Source organism: Cheilinus undulatus, linkage group 3 (genome assembly GCF_018320785.1).
Source record: "Cheilinus undulatus linkage group 3, ASM1832078v1, whole genome shotgun sequence".
NCBI lineage: Eukaryota > Metazoa > Chordata > Actinopteri > Labriformes > Labridae > Cheilinus > Cheilinus undulatus.
In genome coordinates this window covers 54,852,864-54,874,654 of record NC_054867.1, presented here as the reverse complement: position 1 = coordinate 54,874,654, position 21,791 = coordinate 54,852,864, and the positions used below count along the sequence as shown (strand labels likewise).

At 40.7% G+C, this 21,791-nt stretch overlaps 1 protein-coding gene across 1 annotated transcript in view; it reads left to right on the top strand.

Annotated features, from left to right (window-relative positions):
• The window catches only part of cntn2 (contactin 2), a 56,492-nt gene extending 35,254 nt beyond the window's left edge, over nt 1-21,238 (top strand). Inside the window, exons 12-23 of the mRNA XM_041782973.1 lie at nt 148-275; nt 453-628; nt 2,505-2,625; nt 3,488-3,646; nt 3,869-4,018; nt 7,347-7,417; nt 7,580-7,814; nt 9,269-9,384; nt 11,959-12,145; nt 13,793-13,905; nt 17,506-17,674; nt 21,067-21,238. Coding sequence (XP_041638907.1) covers nt 148-275; nt 453-628; nt 2,505-2,625; nt 3,488-3,646; nt 3,869-4,018; nt 7,347-7,417; nt 7,580-7,814; nt 9,269-9,384; nt 11,959-12,145; nt 13,793-13,905; nt 17,506-17,674; nt 21,067-21,173 — 1,732 coding nt within the window. The 3' untranslated portion in view covers nt 21,174-21,238. The remainder of the gene's footprint in view (nt 1-147; nt 276-452; nt 629-2,504; nt 2,626-3,487; nt 3,647-3,868; nt 4,019-7,346; nt 7,418-7,579; nt 7,815-9,268; nt 9,385-11,958; nt 12,146-13,792; nt 13,906-17,505; nt 17,675-21,066) is intronic.
• Nucleotides 21,239-21,791: the final 553 nt, after the last annotated feature.

Below are 21,791 nucleotides of genomic sequence, written 5' to 3'. Positions count from 1 at the left end.
ATAAGATTTATTACCAAGAAGCATTGTTACAACAAAGAAATAATGTACCAAACACAAATTTCCTTACTTTTTGTTTTAAGTGTAGATTACACCTGGTAACAGCAGCTGTACTCGCCTTTTGATCCGTATGTGCTGATGTCCTCTCAGGGTCACCGTCAGTCCTGATGGAGTCCTGTGGATCCACAACATCAGCCGAGCAGACGAGGGGAAGTACACATGCTTTGCTGAGAACTACCTGGGCAAGGCCAACAGCACAGGACACCTGTCTGTCAGAGGTACACAGGTGTAAATACACACGTGCACAAATGTGCACAGCTAAAGGTTTATATTTTAAATCTGCTGCCAAGCCTCAGACTGATGGGTTTAAGTTAAAATCACCATCAGCTGGACTTTTTCATATCTAATAGTAATAACATAGAAACTAAAACAAAACATGTCTTTGGTTCACTCAGACGCCACAAAGATCACACTGGCTCCATCCAACGCCGACATCAACCAGGGAGAGAATGTGACGCTGCAGTGCCACGCCTCCCACGATCCTACCATGGACCTGACCTTCACCTGGGCCCTCAACGGGGTCCAGCTGGACCTGGAGGACCCCATCGGACCGTTTCGTCGAGTGGAGGGGGTGAGAGCATTAAAGGAACACATGTTTATTAACAGTCTTTTCCAGTCCATTGTGTTAACTGTTCTTTGTTGACAACTTTTAGGAACTTGTGAGGAAACCCTCCCTCCTCACAAGTTCCATTTACTTTTCCAGAATGTCATTCTTTTAAGCTTGTTAAATATTCCTTCTTTACCTTGGAAGATGATGCCATCATGTAGAGCTTGTAAAACATCTCATCCTCGCTATCCTCTAAAGATGATGTTGTCCTTTAAAGCCTATTAAAACATTCCATCTTTTACTTTAAAGATGATGTCATCCTTTAAAGCCAATAAAAACATTTCATCCCTGCCTTTGAAGATAATGTCGTCCTTTATAGCCTTTAAAGATGTTGCCATCTTTTATAGCTTATAAAACATTCAATCCTTGCCTCTGATGAAGTTATTATTTATATCTTATTAAACATTCCATCCTTGCCTCTAAAGATGATGTCATCCTGTATAGCCCATAAACATTCTATCCTTGCCTATAAAGATGATGTCTTCCTTTATAGCCTATAAAACATCCCATTCCTGCCTTTAAAGATAATGCCTTCCTTAGAGCTTATAAAACATTCCATCCTTGCCTCTGAAGATGTCATCATTTATATCTCATTAAACATTCCAGCCTTGCCTCTGAGGATGATGACATCCTGTATAGCCCATAAAACATTCCATCCTGAAACCAAACTCTTCTTCGTCATTGTTGTGACAGAGCCCCTCAGCAGTTTTCTTGACATACTTTTCCTCCCTCTGGTCTTCATAGTTCTCTAATGCAGTGGTTCTCAAATGGTGTGCCTTAAGGCAAGTCTAGGTGTGCTGTGGGAATTTGTACCATATGTTATTACTACAACTTTATGTCAAGTACTGTAACCAAGCCTGCCCACAGATCTGGCTGGACCCCTGAAAAACCCCAGAGAATGGGACCACCCCAGTTGGGATTTATTGATGATATCAGTGTATGTGTGTTGGATCAGTAGCATTAGTGCTAGCATCCTGGCTAACAGTTACTTCGTTAAGAGCTGAAAAGCATGGCAAGCTATTATTGGGTTGAAATGGGTGTTAAAGTTATTAATTCGTGCTATTTTTAACCAAGTTAAACATTTTTTCTACCCACTTTTGCCACTTCTTTTGACTGCTTTTTTTTTGCCAGTTCGCATTACAACTTTTGACCCATTTTTGCCATCTTTTCTTTTCGCACAATTTTGCTATTGTTTGGCCATTTTTTTTTGCCATTTTGTCCTATCACTTTTAACCCCTTTTTACCACCTTGTAGTAAGTCTAACCCTTTTTGCCACTTTTCTGCCACTTGTGATCTATTTTGCCACCTTTTTTGCCCACTTTTGCCCTTTCATCACTTTTATCCCATTTTTACCACCTTTTTACATGGTTAATCCTTTTAGGCCAATTATAACCCATTTTTGCCACTATTTTAAACTTTCAACAAGTTTTGGCCAATTTCAACCCATTGGTTGGCCATTTTTTCAACCAATTTTTTCCCATTTCTGACTTTTTTTAGCCACTTTTTGCCCAATTTTGCCATGTTTTTCCATCACCTTTAACCCATTTTTGTCACCTTTTGCCATCTCCATGATCCTTCAGTTATCTGGGCCCCAGAAAGCTCTCCCCTTTATCTCCTCTTATGGGCCACCTTGACTGTAACATTATTTAAAAAGTTTATTTTTTTATTGATTTAAATATGGTATGCCTTGAGATTTTGGCTTAACCTTAGGAGTCCCTTGGGCGAAAAAAGTTTGAAAACCACTGCTCTAATGAACCCATCTCCTGTTACGCCACACGCCAAAGGATCTCAATTGTCTCTGGTTCTGTCTGTAAACTTTGTATTTTCTGTCCGCCATCAGAAGGAGAACATCGGCGACCTGTTCATAGTGAACACTCAGCTGAGTCAGGCGGGGTTGTACACGTGCTCGGCTCAGACCGTAGTGGACAGCGCTGTGGCGTCAGCCAAACTGGTGGTCAGAGGTAAGACACGGGAACTTATCAATGAAAATACTCGACCCAAAGTCTGCTGAAGAGAGATAAAAACTCAAACATGAAGAAAACAGACCACAGTATGGCAGCAGAGGCAGCATTCGAGAATCATGTTTAAAATCATCAAAATAAAAACAGTTAAGAAAGATTACACTGCTGTTTTCAGATTATAAAGATTAAAACTCAGAAATTTAAGAAAAACTACAAAAATTGGGGGCCCAAAAGTCATACATTTTATGATAACAGAAAGAAAATCAAAGGCTTTGATTTAAAAGTCCTAAATTCATGAAATAAATCTAGATTTACAATTTTAAAAGTTCTGAATTTACTAGAAAAACTTTGATCTTATTTTTTTACTCTAAAGGCCTTAAATTAATAAGAAAAAATACTTTGCAAACTCTGATGGTAATCTCATGGATTTAAACCGTATGATTTTGTGTTTGGCCACAGAGTTGTTTAAAGTGTCTTCTAATGCTGGTAGCTCTTTTATACATTCTGTGAGTGTAGATTTACTGTGTAGTCTGTAATGCACTCTAGTGTATCTAATTTATTCCTTGAAGCTGTTACTGTGCTTAAATCTGCATTTAATCGCTGCCTGACCATAGGTGTGCCACCCCTAATATATGAGGGAGTCAACGCGCCAGCTATTTGTTATTGTCTCTATTGTATAGCTTTTTGTTATTGTCTCAGGCATTTCCTGTTTGTTGTTTGTAAATATATATGCATGGTCTAGGTAGAGTACAAGAACTGAATTACCCCTCTGGATAAATAAAATTATCTGAATCTGAACTCTCCTGACTCTGATTTACGCTCTATTTCCAGTAACCTTAAACTTACTGTGTGCTGCCTTCAGGGCCCCCTGGTCCTCCTGGAGGTCTGCTGGTGAGGAACGTGGCAGAGACATCGGTGGAGCTGCACTGGAGTAGAGGATATGATAACCACAGCCCCATTGGAAAGTATGTGGTGATGGGACGGTCGCCGCTGTCATCGGAGTGGAGGAAAATGAGGACAGGTGAGTGGGGGCGAAACTAGAAACACTAAAATAAGGTGTGGAGCCAGATCTTAGCCAACATTACGACATACCACATGCATGTTATTGGCTGTAATGCTCCTCTTAGTTTGGACAATAGGTGGTGTTGCTGTGATCACTCTGTAAACAAAAACATAATTAAGAAATATGAAAATTACTGCCTCATATGTCATTTAATGTTCATGTCTGTTTCCTGTCCATCAGACCCGATGAACATAGAGGGAAACGCAGAGTCGGCTCGTGTCATTGGTCTGATGCCGTGGATGGATTACGAGTTTCAGGTCATAGCCAGTAACATCCTGGGCAGTGGGGAGCCAAGCACGCCATCATATACCATCAGAACACAACAAGCAGGTCAGAGATTTATGTCGTTTACTCCTGAAAACACATAAAACCACTGTTACTATTATTCATCATTATTATTTTAACTAAATATAGATTTTTGTTTATGTAAATCACTGAGCAGCTAAATAAGAATCTTTATACTGTATAATATCTACAATATTCAAAATCTCATCCAATGTAACTAGTGTTCTGTGGTTTAAAGAAGGATAAGTCATGCATAATTAGGGACATGGTTGCAATGACTAGAAGCCAGCTTTTGTGCAGAAGGCAAGGATAGAATGTGCTAGAAACTGTGATGATGCCATCTTCAAAGGCAAGGATAAAATGTTTTACACACCTTGATGATACCATCTTTACAGGCAAGGATAGAATGTTTTACACACCTTGATGATACCATCTTTACAGGCAAGGATAGAATGTTTTACACACCTTGATAATACCATCTTCACACGCAAGGATAGAATGTTTTACACACCTTGATGATTCCATCTTTACAGGCAAGGATAGAATGTTGCAGAAGCTTTAATGACGCCATCTTCAAAGGCGTGGATAGAATGTTGTAGAAGCTTTAATGACGCCATCTTCAAAGAGTTGGATAGAAAGTTGTAGAAGCTTTAATGATACCATCTTCAAAGGCGTGGATAGAATGTTTTACACACCTTGATGATGCCATCTTTACAGGCAAGGATAGAATGTTGCAGAAGCTTTAATGGCGCCATCTTCAAAGGCGTGGATAGAATGTTGTAGAAGCTTTAATGACGCCATCTTCAAAGGCGTGGATAGAATGTTGTAGAAGCTTTAATGACACCATCTTCAAAGGCGTGGACAGACTGTTGTAGAAGCTTTAATGACTCCATCTTCGAAGGCAAGGATAGAATGTTGTAGAAGCTTTAATGATACCATCTTCAAAGGCGTGGACAGAATGTTGTAGAAGCTTTAATGACACCATCTTCAAAGGCGTGGATAGAATGTTGTAGAAGCTTTAATGACACCATCTTCAAAGGCGTGGATAGAATGTTGTAGAAGCTTTAATGACTCCATCTTCAAAGGCAAGGATAGAATGTTGTAGAAGCTTTAATGATACCATCTTCAAAGGCGTGGACAGAATGTTGTAGAAGCTTTAATGACACCATCTTCAAAGGCGTGGATAGAATGTTGTAGAAGCTTTAATGACACCATCTTCAAAGGCGTGGATAGAATGTTGTAGAAGCTTTAATGACACCATCTTCAAAGGCAAGGATAGAATGTTGTAGAAGCTTTAATGACGCCATCTTCAAAAGCCTGGATAGAATGTTGTAGAAGCTTTAATGACACCATCTTCAAAGGCAAGGATAGAATGTTGTAGAAGCTTTAATGACGCCATCTTCAAAAGCCTGGATAGAATGTTGTAGAAGCTTTAATGACACCATCTTCAAAGGCAAGGATAGAATGTTGTAGAAGCTTTAATGACTCCATCTTCAAAGGCAAGGATAGAATGTTGTAGAAGCTTTAATGACGCCATCTTCAAAAGCCTGGATAGAATGTTGTAGAAGCTTTAATGACACCATCTTCAAAGGCAAGGATAGAATGTTGTAGAAGCTTTAATGACTCCATCTTCAAAGGCAAGGATAGAATGTTGTAGAAGCTTTAATGACGCCATCTTCAAAAGCCTGGATAGAATGTTGTAGAAGCTTTACTGACGCCATCTTCAGAGGCATGGATAGAATGTTGTAGAAGCTTTAATGACACCATCTTCAAAGGCGTGGATAGAATGTTGTAGAAGCTTTAATGACACCATCTTCAAAGGCAAGGATAGAATGTTGTAGAAGCTTTACTGACGCCATCTTCAGAGGCATGGATAGAATGTTGTAGAAGCTTTAATAACACCATCTTCAAAGAGTTGGATAGAATGTTGTAGAAGCTTTAATGACTACATCTTCAAAGGCGTGGATAGAATGTTGTAGAAGCTTTAATGACACCATCTTCAAAGGCGTGGACAGAATGTTGTAGAAGCTTTAATGACACCATCTTCAAAGGCGTGGACAGACTGTTGTAGAAGCTTTAATGACACCATCTTCAAAGGCAAGGATAGAATGTTGTAGAAGCTTTAATGACACCATCTTCAAAGGCGTGGACAGAATGTTGTAGAAGCTTTAATGACACCATCTTCAAAGGCGTGGACAGAATGTTGTAGAAGCTTTAATGACACCATCTTCAAAGGCGTGGACAGAATGTTGTAGAAGCTTTAATGACACCATCTTCAAAGGCGTGGACAGAATGTTGTAGAAGCTTTAATGACACCATCTTCAAAGGCGTGGACAGAATGTTGTAGAAGCTTTAATGACACCATCTTCAAAGGCAAGGATAGAATGTTGTAGAAGCTTTAATGACACCATCTTCAAAGGCGTGGACAGAATGTTGTAGAAGCTTTGATGACACCATCTTCAAAGGCGTGGACAGAATGTTGTAGAAGCTTTAATGACTCCATCTTCAAAGGCAAGGATAGAATGTTGTAGAAGCTTTAATGACTCCATCTTCAAAGGCAAGGATAGAATGTTGTAGAAGCTTTAATGACGCTATCTTCAAAGGCGTGGATAGAATGTTGTAAAAGCTTTAATGACTCCATCTTCAAAGGCAAGGACAGAATGTTGTAGAAGCTTTAATGACACCATCTTCAAAGGCGTGGATAGAATGTTGTAGAAGCTTTAATGACACCATCTTCAAAGGCGTGGACAGAATGTTGTAGAAGCTTTAATGACACCATCTTCAAAGGCGTGGACAGAATGTTGTAGAAGCTTTAATGACACCATCTTCAAAGGCGTGGACAGAATGTTGTAGAAGCTTTAATGACACCATCTTCAAAGGCAAGGATAGAATGTTGTAGAAGCTTTAATGACACCATCTTCAAAGGCAAGGATAGAATGTTGTAGAAGCTTTAATGACACCATCTTCAAAGGCAAGGATAGAATGTTGTAGAGGCTTTGACAATGTCATCTTCCAGTGTAAAGATTGAATGTTTTAGAAGCTTTGAAGACGCCATCTCCAAAAGCGAGGATAGAATTTCGTTGAAAATTGATAATGTTATCTTTTAGGTCAAGGATAAAATGTTTTCGGAGCAAAAGTGGGTGGAACTGGCAAAGAGCGTGGGTTTCCCTCCACCCACCGTAAAAGTGGCCAACAAAGGGTTGTCAGCACCAGGGAAACATAGTTGGTATTTCTTTGTTCTAATAATAAAAGAGAGATGAAGTGTGAGCTTTTGTTCAACTGTAGGCGTCAGATCAGACTCAAGTGACATGGAATTTTCTTTAAAAGCAAGTAATTATTCCATAATGAACATGGTGTTTGTGTGGTCCCTTAGCCCCCACTGTGGCCCCAAGTGGACTTGGAGGAGGAGGCGGTGACCGTGGAGAGCTCATTATTACCTGGACGGTAAGATGATCGCCCTGTCTGTGTTTATTTAACAGGTTTAACTTTAAATAAACATGCACTGAATGCTCATTTCATCTGATGGTGTTATGGTTAAATGACATTTTCTCCATTATTCATATGGACTGAGCCTCTTTTTATGATCCTTAATGTTTAACCGCACAGCCGATGGCCAGAGAGTATCAGAACGGAGATGGCTTTGGTTACATCCTGGCGTTCAGGAGGAAGGACACGTCATCATGGACGGTGGTTCGTATTCCTCATGTGGAGTCATCCCGATACGTTTACTTCAACGACAGCCTGACGCCGTACAGCCCCTTCGAGGTCAGGATCAGAGCGTATAACCGGCGAGGAGAGGGCCCATTTAGCCAGATCGCAGTGGTGCACTCTGCAGAGGAAGGTGAGGGGCTGAGACAACAGAAGAAACATTTTCATACCTTACAATACCTTAATGCATGATTTAAAGTTATTAAAACACAAAATGCCATTTAAAACTGGGATGAGGCTTTACATGATATAATTTCGACATTCTCTGAGTTATAAAGTCACTAACAGCCCGTTGATTTCCCAGAATTAAAGGACACCAGAGGGTGCTGTTTGCTATTTATCATTCCTGCAGTCAATGGCTTAGTCAGATTATTCTTTTAACTAAACCAGTCAACAAAGTTGTGTTATTTTAGGTCAGGGCCAGTCTTACCTGATAAGCCCAACTCTCTTTTATTAGGCTACTGCTCAAAATTTACAGCCCATCTTTAAATGAGTATATTTCTGTAACTACAAGCTCTATTTGAATGATCAACAAGGGTCAAATCACTGGCATGCAAAAAAGGCTTCAGTTTGCTAGGGAGCATAAAGATTAGACTCTGAAGGAATGGAAGAAGGTCATGTGGTCTGATGAGTCCAGATTTACCCTGTTCCAGAGTGATGGGCGCATCAGGGTAAGAAGAGAGGCAGATGAAGTGATGCACCCATCATGCCTAGTGCCTACTGTACAAGCCTGTGGGGGCAGTGCTATGATCTGGGGTTGCTGCAGTTGGTCAGGTCTAGGTTCAGCAACATTATGTGCCCAAAGAATGCCACAGCGAATGCGTGCTCTAATCAGCTAAAGGGGTCCAACAAAATATTAGAGTGTGTGACCTTTTTTTGGTGGCAACTTTTTTTTTGGCCAGGCAGTGTATGTGAATATATGTTAATGGATCAGAGCGAATCAAGTTGGCTAATGAAAAATTTTATTTTCACCTAATTTTTTTTTTGCAATTTTAGCATGTATCCCATAGAAATAATGCAGTTGAAGTCCAAAAATCTCCAGAAAGCCAAAGTACATTTTGACATTACCTCTTTCAACTTTCATGCCACTAGAGGTTTATCAGGACAAAATAAGAGAGATTTTAGTTAAAAATATCCAGGCTAAATCCCCTCTTGTGTCATTTGGGCCCAATTTGGCCCAATTTGGTACAATATTTCCTGTTTGAAAAACTCATATGCCATTATAGGTGGTCACTGCATCATGGAATTCTTTTTTACCCCCTCAAATCACCCAGACCTCCATTTATTTCCCTTTCAAAGGAAGTCCTACAAAGGAGCTAAAGTTTGACACCAAGGGGAGCAGATTTATTTTCAATGGCACAAAAAACAACACTAAATAAAGTGCAGAAAACTAAAAGAAACTGTTGAAACAAATGGAAACTGCACAAACATGACTGGAATTTTCAGTAGAGGCTGGGCTTTCAAATGAGACCATGTACATGAAGCTCATTTTTAGATCCACTCTAGTTAAATGAAAGTGTCTGTTGGTTTGTGAAATATTTTTGTGTACATTATAAAGAGTGTTAAATATTAGCCCCTCCCCCACAGCGCCCACGGTGGGGCCCTCCATCATCAATTCCACTGTCCTCACTGCCTTTGAGATCCTGGTTTCCTGGGAGCCGGTCCAGGAGCACATGGCCAACGGCATCCTCCGAGGATACGAGGTAAGGAGACTGCCCCCCCACCCACACACACACACACACATACCCACACACCCACACCTCTACACAGACACACACACACAGGGTTATCATGACACAAATAGATCTGAAACACACAGTCGGAAGAGAAGGTATAAGTGCTGTAGCGCCTGCCCTTCACCCCTGAAATGTGCCCTGTTCTCAGGTCTTCCTCTTTACTTATTTGTTTATCTATCTATCAGGTATACAAGCCTTATTTTACCCTATCTAGACAAAATACCAAAGATGGTAGTTATGCTAAAATAAAGCTAAAATGCTTTTCTGCTTTTTTCTTGTTTGGATAAAAAGACAAGAAAGTCAAGAAAGAACAGGACAAAATTCAGTGAAAGACGGGATAGGAAGATTCAAAGAGATTCTAGCTGGGATTCTCCTCTCTGCTCCTCCATTTTCTTATCAGAGATGATCACAATCTGGGAAAAATCTGATATTTGGTAGCTTTTTTTTTGTTGTTTATATAAATAATTAAGGAATTACCTATGCGGCACAGATAAGTAAAGGATTGACATGTCATTACTGTGTGAGACATTGTGTTAAATGCTTTTTAGCTGTTGTCAGATTCAATCTGGACTAGAGTTCACCAAAAGGCATGCGGGAGACCCCATGGTCAAGAGGAAGAAAGTTCTTTGGTCTGGTGAGACCAGAATGGAGCTCTTTGACCATTAAACAAGACGCCAAACACTGACATCACCACAAACACACCATCCCCACTGTGGAGCACTGTGGTGGCAGCATCATGCTGTGGGGATGCCTCTCAGCAGCATCATGCTGTGGGGATGCCTCTCAGCAGCATCATGCTGTGGGGATGCTTCTCAGCAGCATCATGCTGTGGAGATGCTTCTCAGCAACATTATGCTGAAGGGATGCTTCTCAGCAGCCAGCCCTGGGAGGCTTGTAACGGTAGCGGGGAAAATGAATCCTGAAGGACATTTTTCTTCAGTCTGACAGAGAACTACGGCTCAGGAGAAGATTTATTTTCCAGTCAGACAATGATCCGAAGCATTCAGAGAAAGCAACACAGAAATGGTTTAAAGACAACGGGAATGTTCTGGAGTGGCCGAGTGAAAGCCCAGACCTCAATTCAAGAGAAAATAGAGGCTGGACTTGAAAAAAAGCCGTTCACTCCTGACCCCTGCACAACCTGACAGAGCTTGAGCAGTTTAGAAAGAAGAACGGAGTAAAATTACAGAGAGACCTATCCACACAGACTCAGAGCTGTGACTGCAGACAAAGGAGAATAAAGACTGACTAGACGGGGGTGAATATTTATGCAGTCATTTTTATTTAACTGACATTACTGTGTAGAAATCTGTTTTTTTTTTTTTTTTAAGATTTATTTTTGGCCTTTTTGCCTTTATTCGATAGTATAGGACAGGGGATAGAGTCGGAAACAGGGGAGAGAGCAGGGAGAGACATGCAGGAAATAGTGCCATGGGCTGGATTCGAACCCGGGTCGCCTGCGTATATGGCATGCGCCTTAACCACTCGACTACCGGTGCGCCAGAAATCTGTTTTAACTTTGACATTAAAGAGGGCGTTTTATTTTTTTTTTGTTTTGTCAAAAAGCCAAATTATATCGGCCATGATTGATTTATAAAGTCAATAAAATGGTCAAACATCCAAGGGGTTGAGTACTTTTTATAGGCATTGTAGATCTTACATACCTCATATAAACCTTATACCCCAGCAGACCTTTGAGTCAAACTCTAATTCTCGTCTTTGCTCTGATCAAATCATCTCATCAGTTATGGTTAAACTAAAACACCAGAAGCACTATTTATATCCACAGACCATATTTAGAGTATTATAGATATACCATATATATTATTCTTAAAATAAAAGAAAGCAAACACCAACATCAGGCACATAAATGACCAAAAACTTCTCCAATAAAGGGGATATTTTTCTCCATACATGGACTTCAAACAGGCTTAAAGTGTTTCTGACATAGAATGATTGATTTCGACGCCACCTGGTGGAAAAAAGCTGGGACTGCAGCGTGTCTGTGAGGAGATTTCTTGTCAGTAATCTATCACTAATTCAGACAGACTTTAAGCACACTATCTGATATTAACTGATTTATTTGTTTTCTTTTTAAAGGCAGAAATTGTTAAAAGAAAGTTAAATCCAGAATCTATCTGATGTTTGAGCAGAGCATGAACTCATCTTTAAATCATAAATATAGACCAGGATTAAATGTAGATCCCTCACCTTCATCTCCAGTAAAAACAGGCTCAAACTTTAATCTGTGGGATTAAATTCTTCAGAATAAGAGCCGTTTTAAATGACCACCATCCTCTGACAGGAAGTTTTATTAGATTATAGTTTTATTGATGAGTCTGACAGGCCGACACTGTCTGAAGTTTATGATTAATATCCAGATATGAAGACTGCTGAGTCTGATAATGTCTGATATCAGCAGCCTGGTTTATTCAAGAGAATCAATATGTTATTGATCAGACTGATCAGCTCATCATTAACACACTGAATCAAACAGAAAACTATATTTACATTATTTTCCGTTGTCTTTCTTTGTTCCAGATCCGTTACTGGAGGCAGCATGAGCGTGAAGCGGCGGCAGATCGAGTGCGGACAGCGGGACTCGAGACGTCGGCTCGAGTGTCCGGGCTCAGGCCGAGCACTCGGTACCACGTCGCCGTCCTGGCATACAACAGCGCCGGAACCGGTCCGCCCTCACCACGAACTACCGTTACCACCAGGAAACCCCGTACGTACGCGGCGCAGACACAACCATGCCTGAAATCAGTGTGTCCCTGACGTCGGAATCAAACATGGCTGATAAATAATCTTTAGATGCAACACACACAGCCAAAAAACCTGAGTCAGTTAGCCATGAATCAGGCCACTTCCCCTGAATGTGGGCTGTAAATCAGCTGCTATTCATCCAGCCTTAGTGAGAACATCTCAGAGAGGGAACACAAACCTGTTCATCATTCCTTAGGTGTTTCCTGTCTGTAGCATCCTGACAGTCAAACAGAGGGGGTTAATAACCCGTCCAGTCTCCTGTTCTGAGCTAAAACAGGCCGGCTCAGCTGGAGGAGGAGGAGGAGGAGGAGGGGTCTAAGTAGGAGGGAGGGTGACATAAGAGCTCTTACCTGGGCTCACCTGGAGGCGTATCAGACAATGGATCTGTTTCAGAGCGTCACTCCTCTGCCTACAGCGTTTAAACACCTTCAACACACGTTACATAAGATGGTAGAGGGATATATGGTTCCTAATCTGGTTTCAGTTATTTCAGAGGGGGTGGTGTTGTGTTCGGTATGTATCTGAACACCTCAAGAGAAAATGCAGAAATACAGGAAAAGGTGTATACTTTTACAAACCTAGAATATAAATGACCCTCAAGGGGACCCGTAGTTAATTTGGTGTAACAGGGCAGCAGCTGGATCCTAAACTTTGTTCTCACAGAGATGTAAAATGTGGATAAGGTCAGAGTATTTTACAGCCAACTGATTCTTAATTTGAAAAAAGAAACCACTTTAATTTTCCAAATACAGTTTGAGAATAAAAACAAAACATAGAAAAAAATGCCAGTGGCCCTGACAGTCAGTTTTAACCTGAGAATCAAAAAAAACAATTACTTTATTTGGTTTCTCTTTTTCATACTTTCCAGAAATGAATAATCTTTCTTTTTAAAGAAAGATCCAAGAATGGAACTCTAGGACTCTAACATCCTTTTTCCTATATATATGAAGAAACAAAGTATGTACCAATAACAGTGTTCCATTTTTTGATCTTACCTTGAAACAGATTTATTTTTAAGGAAGATCAAAGAATGGAACACTGGGGCTGTAACATTCTTTTTCCTGTATTTATGAAGAAAACAGTGCAACATCAGCAGTGTTCCATCCTTTAATCTTACCTTGAAACAGATTCATTTTTAAGGAAGATCAAAGAATGGAACACTGGGACTGTAACATCCTTTTTCTTATAGCAAAAAAGAATGTTTCATCCCCGTGTTCCATTCTTTGATGTTACTCCAAACACAAAAGAACACAAGAACTAAACTAAACTAAAAACGATTCTATTTTCCTTTTGTTGATTCTCAGCCTTACATGAACTCCCTGAAAGAGTCAGTGTGTGTTGTTTTCTTTTATTTCCAATCTTTTTCTTTCTATTTTTTTTAAACAGTAATTGGTAAAGAGCTTGTTTCTTGGTTTTAGCTTTCACATTTTTAATCAAAAATCATCTGTCTATAAAATACACTGGTCAGGACAATCGTAAGGCCAGGTCTGTTGGGACTCTGATAGGGAACAGTGAAATTAATCTGATTTTGTCACAGACGCTCGCTTGTTAGGACGGGTTTTGTAATAAAGTTCTGCTGAGTTCAAACATGGCTGCGTTTCTGTTTCAGCTCCAAATCGCCGCCCTGGTAATGTGTCCTGGAAGGCGGATGGCTCGTATGTGACGGTGAGGTGGGACCACGTGAAGGCCATGCACAACGAGTCTGCTGTGCTCGGGTACAAGGTGAGTTCTGACACAAAGACATGGTGCCTTTGACACTAGAAATTTACCCCAGGCCGTTCTTTAATTGTGTCTTACTTGATGTGTTTACAGTTTTAAAGACTGTCAGTCTTTAACTTTTCCTAAAAGTTTGTTAAATAGCACCTGGTGTCATAAAAAAAATCTTTGCCTAAACCTAAATTTTCTTAAAGAACATTTTTATCTAGCACCACCATATGGGTCAAATTTACCTCATAAGAAAGCCTTGATTTTCCCACTGTTTTATTTCACGCCAGCAATAAATAGATACTGCAATGGAAATACCTTCTCTCTATTGCAGCAACACCTAATCAATAGTTATAGATCAACCTTCAACATGGATAGAAAAGGGGAAAAAGGCATTTACCATTGATAAATGTCGTAAGGTAATCTCAGTGCTTTTAATGAAGTAGAATACAGTGATGAGGAAGTTTCGGGATTAGCAATCAGTCCAAAGACGATTTTCTAGGTGATGGATCATCTTCCAACAGTGATCTAGTTTGCTATCTGTGGTTAAGAAGCTGTTCAATGTCAGTGGTTAACTAACAGTCCTTGATCAGTGCTATTTATGAAAATCAAGGCCCTTTAATGGCAGGTAAATTTGACCCATTGGCTGTTTTAGGTACGTAGAGATCCACGACGGTTCTAGTCAGATCTGAGACGAGAAAATATAAACACAGTCAGATTAGGTATCACCAAACAATCCAGACAGAGAGCACACCTATCAATATAAACACCAGACCTGTACTGTGTACAACCACTATTCCAAAAAAAGCTGGGTCGCTGTGTAAAATGTAAATAAAAGTCAATGAGAAGTTTTAGGTGTGTAGAGCGCTAACCGTTCTTCACAAGTCCTGATGTTCCACAACCCCAGGCTGGAGAGAGGAGGGAGGGCGGCCAGAGTCAGTGTCGACTAGGGGTGCGGTAGACGTTATAAATGATATAAATTTGGCCTATGGTAGAGATTTGGACTCTACTGACCAATCGTGATAACGCTTGTTAATGACATCATCGTATCTGCCTCAGTGTGAGTTAGCAGGCAAAAACACGTATTTTTTCCTCTCAAAGTCTGACAGCTGTACCGCAACTAAGTTAGTGTGCTGTCTCTGTCAGCCTGCCCGGGACTGTAACACAAGCTAAGTGCTGCTTTGGCTGGTCGCAGAGGCCAGCGTCATTAGCAGCTTAACACACCTTATCAGGTTAGAGATGACATGCAAAACTTGGAGTGCAGTTAGACAGAAGTAAACCTAGAGAGACTTAAAAACAATTAAACATGTTTCCTGTGTTCCTATACTTAGAGATAAATTGAGTATACCATCAAAGGCCTGTTTTAAGGGGAGAAGGGGGTTAATAACACTTAAATTTGGATTAAAAGCATTATCTCTTTTTAATTTTGTAATACCGTGTTATAATACCGTTATCGTCAAAGGCAAGAAAAATACTGTGACATGATTTTCAGGCCATATCGCCCAGGCCTAGTGTCAACACATTTGACATGTACATGTGTTGCTCAGCAGCCAAGGTCGAGCTTAACAGCATTTCTTTTGTCCGGGCCTTTGCACCCCTGGTAATACGCCCAGCAACCACCAACAGTTTTCAGGTGCTTAGACCATACACGCGACAACCAGGGGGCTGTGGCAACCCTCCTGCCTGGCCTAACAGTACCCTAGGCTATGTTTAAGCACCAAATCTACCCATAACTCTGCCCTGAAGCTGTGGTTTTTGTTTTGTTTTCATCAGATTATTTTCCCATGCCCTTGGTAATGTACAAAGACATCCAGAGCATGACCTGGGTTGTGTCAATCCTCCTTCCCACCTGATGGGGCCCTCAGGTGGGCATACTCGCCATTATATGCCTTACTTTAGCCCCAAATTTTGGCCCAAACATGCCTAAAACTTCTGCACAGTACTGTATATATATATATATATATATATGTATATATATAACAGCAGATATATATATATATATATATATGTATGTATATATATATATATATATATATATATGTATATATATATATATGTATATATATATATGTATATATATATATGTATATATATATATATGTATATATATATATATATGTATATATATATATATATATATATATATATGTATATATATATATAGAGTGTAATATTTAATCAAATCAAAATCAAACTTTGAAAGTCTTTGTGGAAACCACAGAAACTGTGTCCTGTGGACTAAAGAGGACAGGGAGCATCCATCTTGTTCTCCTGGCTCAGCTCTAAAGCCTGCCTCTCTGATGGTGTGGGGTTGCATTAGTGCCTATGGCGTGGACAGTAGTTTAGCAGATGATCTTTGGATTAGATAGGCTGATGGAGACATTAAACCTCTGCTGAGTCTCTTCACCTCATACTCAGAGATGTGAAAGACTCTTATCCTTCTCCGTCCTCATGCTAGTGTTTGGGTTAACTCGGTTTGTTTTACAACAGGAACAAAACATCCCATTAAAACAGAACAACCCTCTGTGTTTATCTGCAGTAATAGTAATAAAAAATAAGGTTGATTTTCATACTAACTGATCACGTCTGTGTGTCTGATATGAGCAGTAATAAAGCAGTGGTCAACAGAATCAAAGATCACTGTTGTTATTCTGTTTACTAGGGATGGCAATTGTTTATTTTTATTGATACTGACACCCTTATCATACTCCTTATTGATCCCAGTCCTTATCAATCACCCTGTTAGTAGTTATTAACGGAAAGTAAAGTAGGTCGGTCTTCTTAGAAAATTGATCATTTTTGGGTCTCTGACACATCTGACAAACATGCAGAGGCCTGACTAAAAGGAGGGAGCTGGTCTCTGTCAGGAGTCTGTGGTCTTGCTGTGCCCCCTTGGTCTGATGCAGTCTGGTAATGGGGGCATATGTAGGGTGGATGGTTGGACCTGGTTCATCATCTGCAGCTTGCGTTGGCGGCAGCTTTCAGGAGTGATCGACTTCTTAACCTCCTCCATGTAGAGATCTCTTGGCTCACTGGTTTGGCTTCCTCCACAGCCTCCTGGAGGTCTTCAGATCCAAATGTTTGCTGCTCCTTCTCCTCTTGAAGCCTGTCAGCCTCCATCTGAGAGACTGATCTGGTCCTGTGGTCCTCATACAGTCTGTCTCTAGTGTTCTCTGGAGACCACCAGACCTGGTTTTGGACTCTGCCAGCTCTCTCTGCAGTCTAAAGTTAACCTTCCTATGGCTTTTGTGATGTCACAGTCCATTTATTCTTCTGATCCCAACATTTCATTTCTATGACATAGAATCGTCTGTTGTTTAAAGTGAACAAATGTCTGATCCTTCACCAACATTCCACACAGTAGTGGCAGTTTGAGGTCAGATAATATTCACTATTGATCACTTCAACTTTTGTCCTAACAAGCTGGCCAGGTCCTTCTTGGACTGGATCTCTCTACACCCCTAGTTGTTCATGAAAGATTAAAAATACTCCTTTAATTAAACACAAACTGACTGTAAATAAATCAGTAAATAATTTAAGAAATCCTCATTTCTGAGCATGAGTATTTCTTTCTAATGGATTAAACCTGCTGTCTTCTGTCTGTTTTTGTATTTTCAGGTTCTCTACAAACATGAAGGTCAGACGGCTCTGAAGGTTCTGGACAAAGCCAAGACGTCCGTAAGTCTGCCACTGCCCAAAGACAATGGCTACGTGGTTCTGGAGATCCGGTCATGGGGGGAGGGCGGTGATGGACCGGCACACGAGATCATCGTGTCCAGAGACTCAGGTAATGCAAACATGAACAGGCACGGGTTAGATCCGTCTGTGAAACAGAGGGTTCCTGTTCTGTTTTAGTCGTTTCTTCTTTTTATAAAAAATGTATCAGGTGTGTTTTATGAGACAAGTAAGACGGGGTTAAACTGGGCTGGGATGAGGCTCTCAGTGACTCTGGAATTTAAAGAAATGTCTTTATGGCATCATGTTTTTATGACATCACAAGTCTCTCTGACCAAACATGTGTCTATGATGTCATATCTTTATGATGTCACACATTTATGAGATAACAGGTCTTTATGATGTCACACATATTTATGACATAACAGGCCTTTATGACATCACGTCTTAATGGCATCATGTCTTTATGACATCATGTCTTACTGACATTGCTTGTCTTTATGACTTCACATGTCTTTATAATGTCACATGTCTTTATCAGGTCACGGGTCTTTATGACATCATGTGTTTGTATGGCATCACATCTTGAGGTCGTCATGTGTCTTTATGACATCAAATGTCTTTATGATGTCACACCTTTATGATGTCATGTGTCTTTATGACGTCACGTCTTTATGACATCACATGTCTTTATGATGTCACATCTTATAACATGTGAATCTGCCAACATCCTTTCATGTTTTATACTCTGGTCATGTCTAGTCAGCATCCTCCCACCCTTTGCAAATATTACAACCATACTATCAACACACACTGACCTGTTCATACAAAAATAATACCGTCAAGAGTTTGTAGTTATTTGAATCTTAGTTTTTTATACTTTTGTTCAGTTGATTTATTTTTTGTATTTATGGTTTCGTTCCTGTACACTGAGAGCAAAGCTAACTGGAGTCAAATTCCTTGCTGCCTAAGTTTACTTGGACAATAAAGCTGATTCTGGTTCTGATCTGGAAACAAAGAAGAAAAAGGAGTCAAATTAAGAGTGATTAAAAAGTGGTAAATCATCATCATCATATCAACAATAATGAATTCTGTTTAAACAGAATAATGTCAGAACCAGGTAGACTTTCCACGGGTTACCTGAGGGGGGAGCTAGGAGATATGGGCATGGAGAAGGCAACATTTAGAAGGAATTAACCTTGTTTTGATATAAGCATAGATTATTTATGATTTGTAACTCATGATCTCGATGTACAGTACTACATTACCCACAATCCTAGAGTGTTACTGGCTGATCTCATACTTCTGTGCTCTGCCACTAGGAGTGGATCAGAAATTTGTTTTCAGCAAAAGGAATGTAAATGGAGATATATAGAATAACGCACTGTATTTTAAGAAGCACATGGTTCAGAGATGTTGCTGAGACACTGGATTATGGGTAATGTAGTGCTGTTCAGATTATATGCTAGCATGTGTTTTCTACATGATCATATATTTTCATTTACCCATTTAAAACAAAAGAAATTCAATTCTAGAGGCACTGCCAGATTAATCGTGGAAGTTTGGGAATCAGAATTGTCTTTATGGGCAGAGAACGCTTTTCCTGCTTTTAGTCAGGGATGTTGCTGTGACACTCTAGGATAGGTGGAAACGCAGTGCTGTACACCAAATCATGAATAATCAATGCTTATCTTAAAACGAGGTTAATTCCATTCTAAGTGTTGTCTATGTCCTGGTGTCTCCCTCAGGTAGCTCGTGATAAGTCTAGCTTAAATGGTTCTGACATAATTAAATCTAAAAAACTGCAGAGACTGAATGATGTTGATGCTGATTTAACCATCAGGCTGGTTTTACTCATGGACTGCTTTAAGTTTTCCTTTCTCACTGCTGAAACAGACTCAGTAACTTTTATTAATCCTCACAGCCTGATTTTTCTCTACTGATATTAAACCTTAAGATCAATAACTATGGAACAGAGGGTTCTAGAGAAGAGAACCTGGAGCCTTTATTCCTGCTTTATCTCTGAGATAAAGCTGTCAGATATCAGTGGTGTTGATCATAAAGCTGTCAGCTCTATCAGCTCTAATAATCAGCTCTTTGTGCTTTTATATCTCTACCCGTTAACATCTATCACTCGTAAAGATTAAAGAGCAAATGTGAGCTCAGGACAAAGCAGACGTTTGTTAGTGAGCTGATAGGTTCATCAGGGCCCCAGCACTCAGGATGGGACGATCCCGTTAAAACCCTCAGGGTTATTATTTATTTTATACCTTTGGCTGAGGATCTAGAAATGCTCCAGAACTCATGACATGTGGCAGTTATGATGGGCTCAGTGAACACATGGGGGTTTTATTGCTCTCAGACATAAGGTGAGAAACATTGACATGACAACACCCCGTACTGTATTTGGAAACAGCAGCCCCCAGAGCAAGGGGAGATTTAGTCATTTTAGAGCGGACTGGAGTCGACTAGAGAGTCTGTGTCCCCCCAGAAGGGCGATTTTGTTTTTAACAGGAGTCCATACAGTCTAAAAACACCATAAAGAATGCACAGATACATAAATATGTACATTTAATATGCAATACCCATAGATTTTATCCTGATGGAGAGGCAGTAGGATTAGAGACACCTGCTCATCCATCCGTCCGTCTATCCAGTATTCTGTTTTCTCCCATTCATCTGGAATGGGGCCATATCTGGCTAAAGGATAAGTGACATTCTCCTGCTGGTCCTGGGGGATCTCCGGATGTTCCCAGGCCTGATGGGATATATGACAGTCAGTCCTGGGTCTACCCCGGTCTCGACCCCTTAAGAATCCTTGGCCCACCTGGGTCCCCCCAAAACTCCTTGGTCTACCCTGGGGTCTCCTCCCATTTGGAGCCCTGGGTCTGTCCTAGGGTGTCCTCACCAATCCCCCTGGGTCTACCACAGGGTCTCCATCCTTTTAGAGTCTCCAGTCTACCCTGGGCTCTCCACGCAGTTGGGAGTCCTGAGTCTACCCATGGGTTTCCTCTCAGTTAGAGTCCTCGGTCTACCCCGGGGTGTCCTCCCTATTCGTCCTTGGTCTACCCAAGGGTCTCCCTCCTTGTTAGAGTCCTGGGTCTACACTGGGGAGACCTTGGGTCTCCTTCCTTGTTCTTGGGTCTACTAGAGGGTCTTCTCCCTGATAGAGACCTGGGTCTATCCCAGGATCTTCTTCCTATTAGAGTCTGGGGTCTAACCTTAAAGTTAGAGCCCTGGGTCTACCCTGGGGTTTTCTTCTCTATTTGAGTCCTGGGTCTAACCTTGGTTCTCCTTTAAGTTAGAGCCCTGGGTATACCCTGGGTTTTTTTCCCATTACAGTCCTGGGTATACCCCGAGGTTTCCTTCCCTATTAGAGCCCTGGGTCTATTTGGGGTCTGCTTTTTGTTAGATTAGCCCTGCAGACCTCCACAGAGAGAATCTGAACACAGATAAATATTCTGGTTTAATGACGACCTTTTTGTTTCTTTTTCTCTCTGACAGGAACCGGGATGATGGTTCAGAATGAAGCCCCCTCCATCCGGTCCACCATCCTCAGTGTCCTGTCTGCATTGGTTCTCCTCTCTCTGGTGTCATCATTAGGCCTGTGAACTCAGCCAATCAGTGGACTTTTAACTTTAAAGGCATGAATCTAGATCTCTGTGTCTCAGCCCGAGGTCGGGGTCAGGTTGGGGTGGGGTCAGGTCAGGGTGGGAGTTGAAGGGGGGTTGTGGTTATCAGGGAAGGTTGCAGCTTTGAAGGAGGTCATGTTTTGGTTCTTTTATATAAAAGGGGGTGTTTTTTTAAATTCTGGATCAAAGGGGGGTCAGCTCTGTCTGTTTGTGTCTGATTAACCATGCCTTATTGGAGCATCACATCTGACCCGTCCAGCAGTGCTCACATGAATGTTTACATTTTATATTTTATGTTTACATGAAGGAGTTTTATTTGCTATCATCTGGTTTGGTCTGAGCTCTTTTCCTTTGTCCTGATTGGTCCCTGTTCTCAGCAAAATCAATCAAAGTTATCAGACGTTGACAGGACGAGATACGACCCTGATCAGTCTATCAGCTCTTACATAACTTTAGTCTGGAAGACATTTACTGGAAGGAAGTGACCTCTTCTCTGGGACTAAGGTCCCTATGTAACCACCAATCATCCCTATCATTGCCTAAAGTCTCTCTTATTTTTGATCATTTTTATCTTTTGTTGCTGAAGTTTCTTATTTT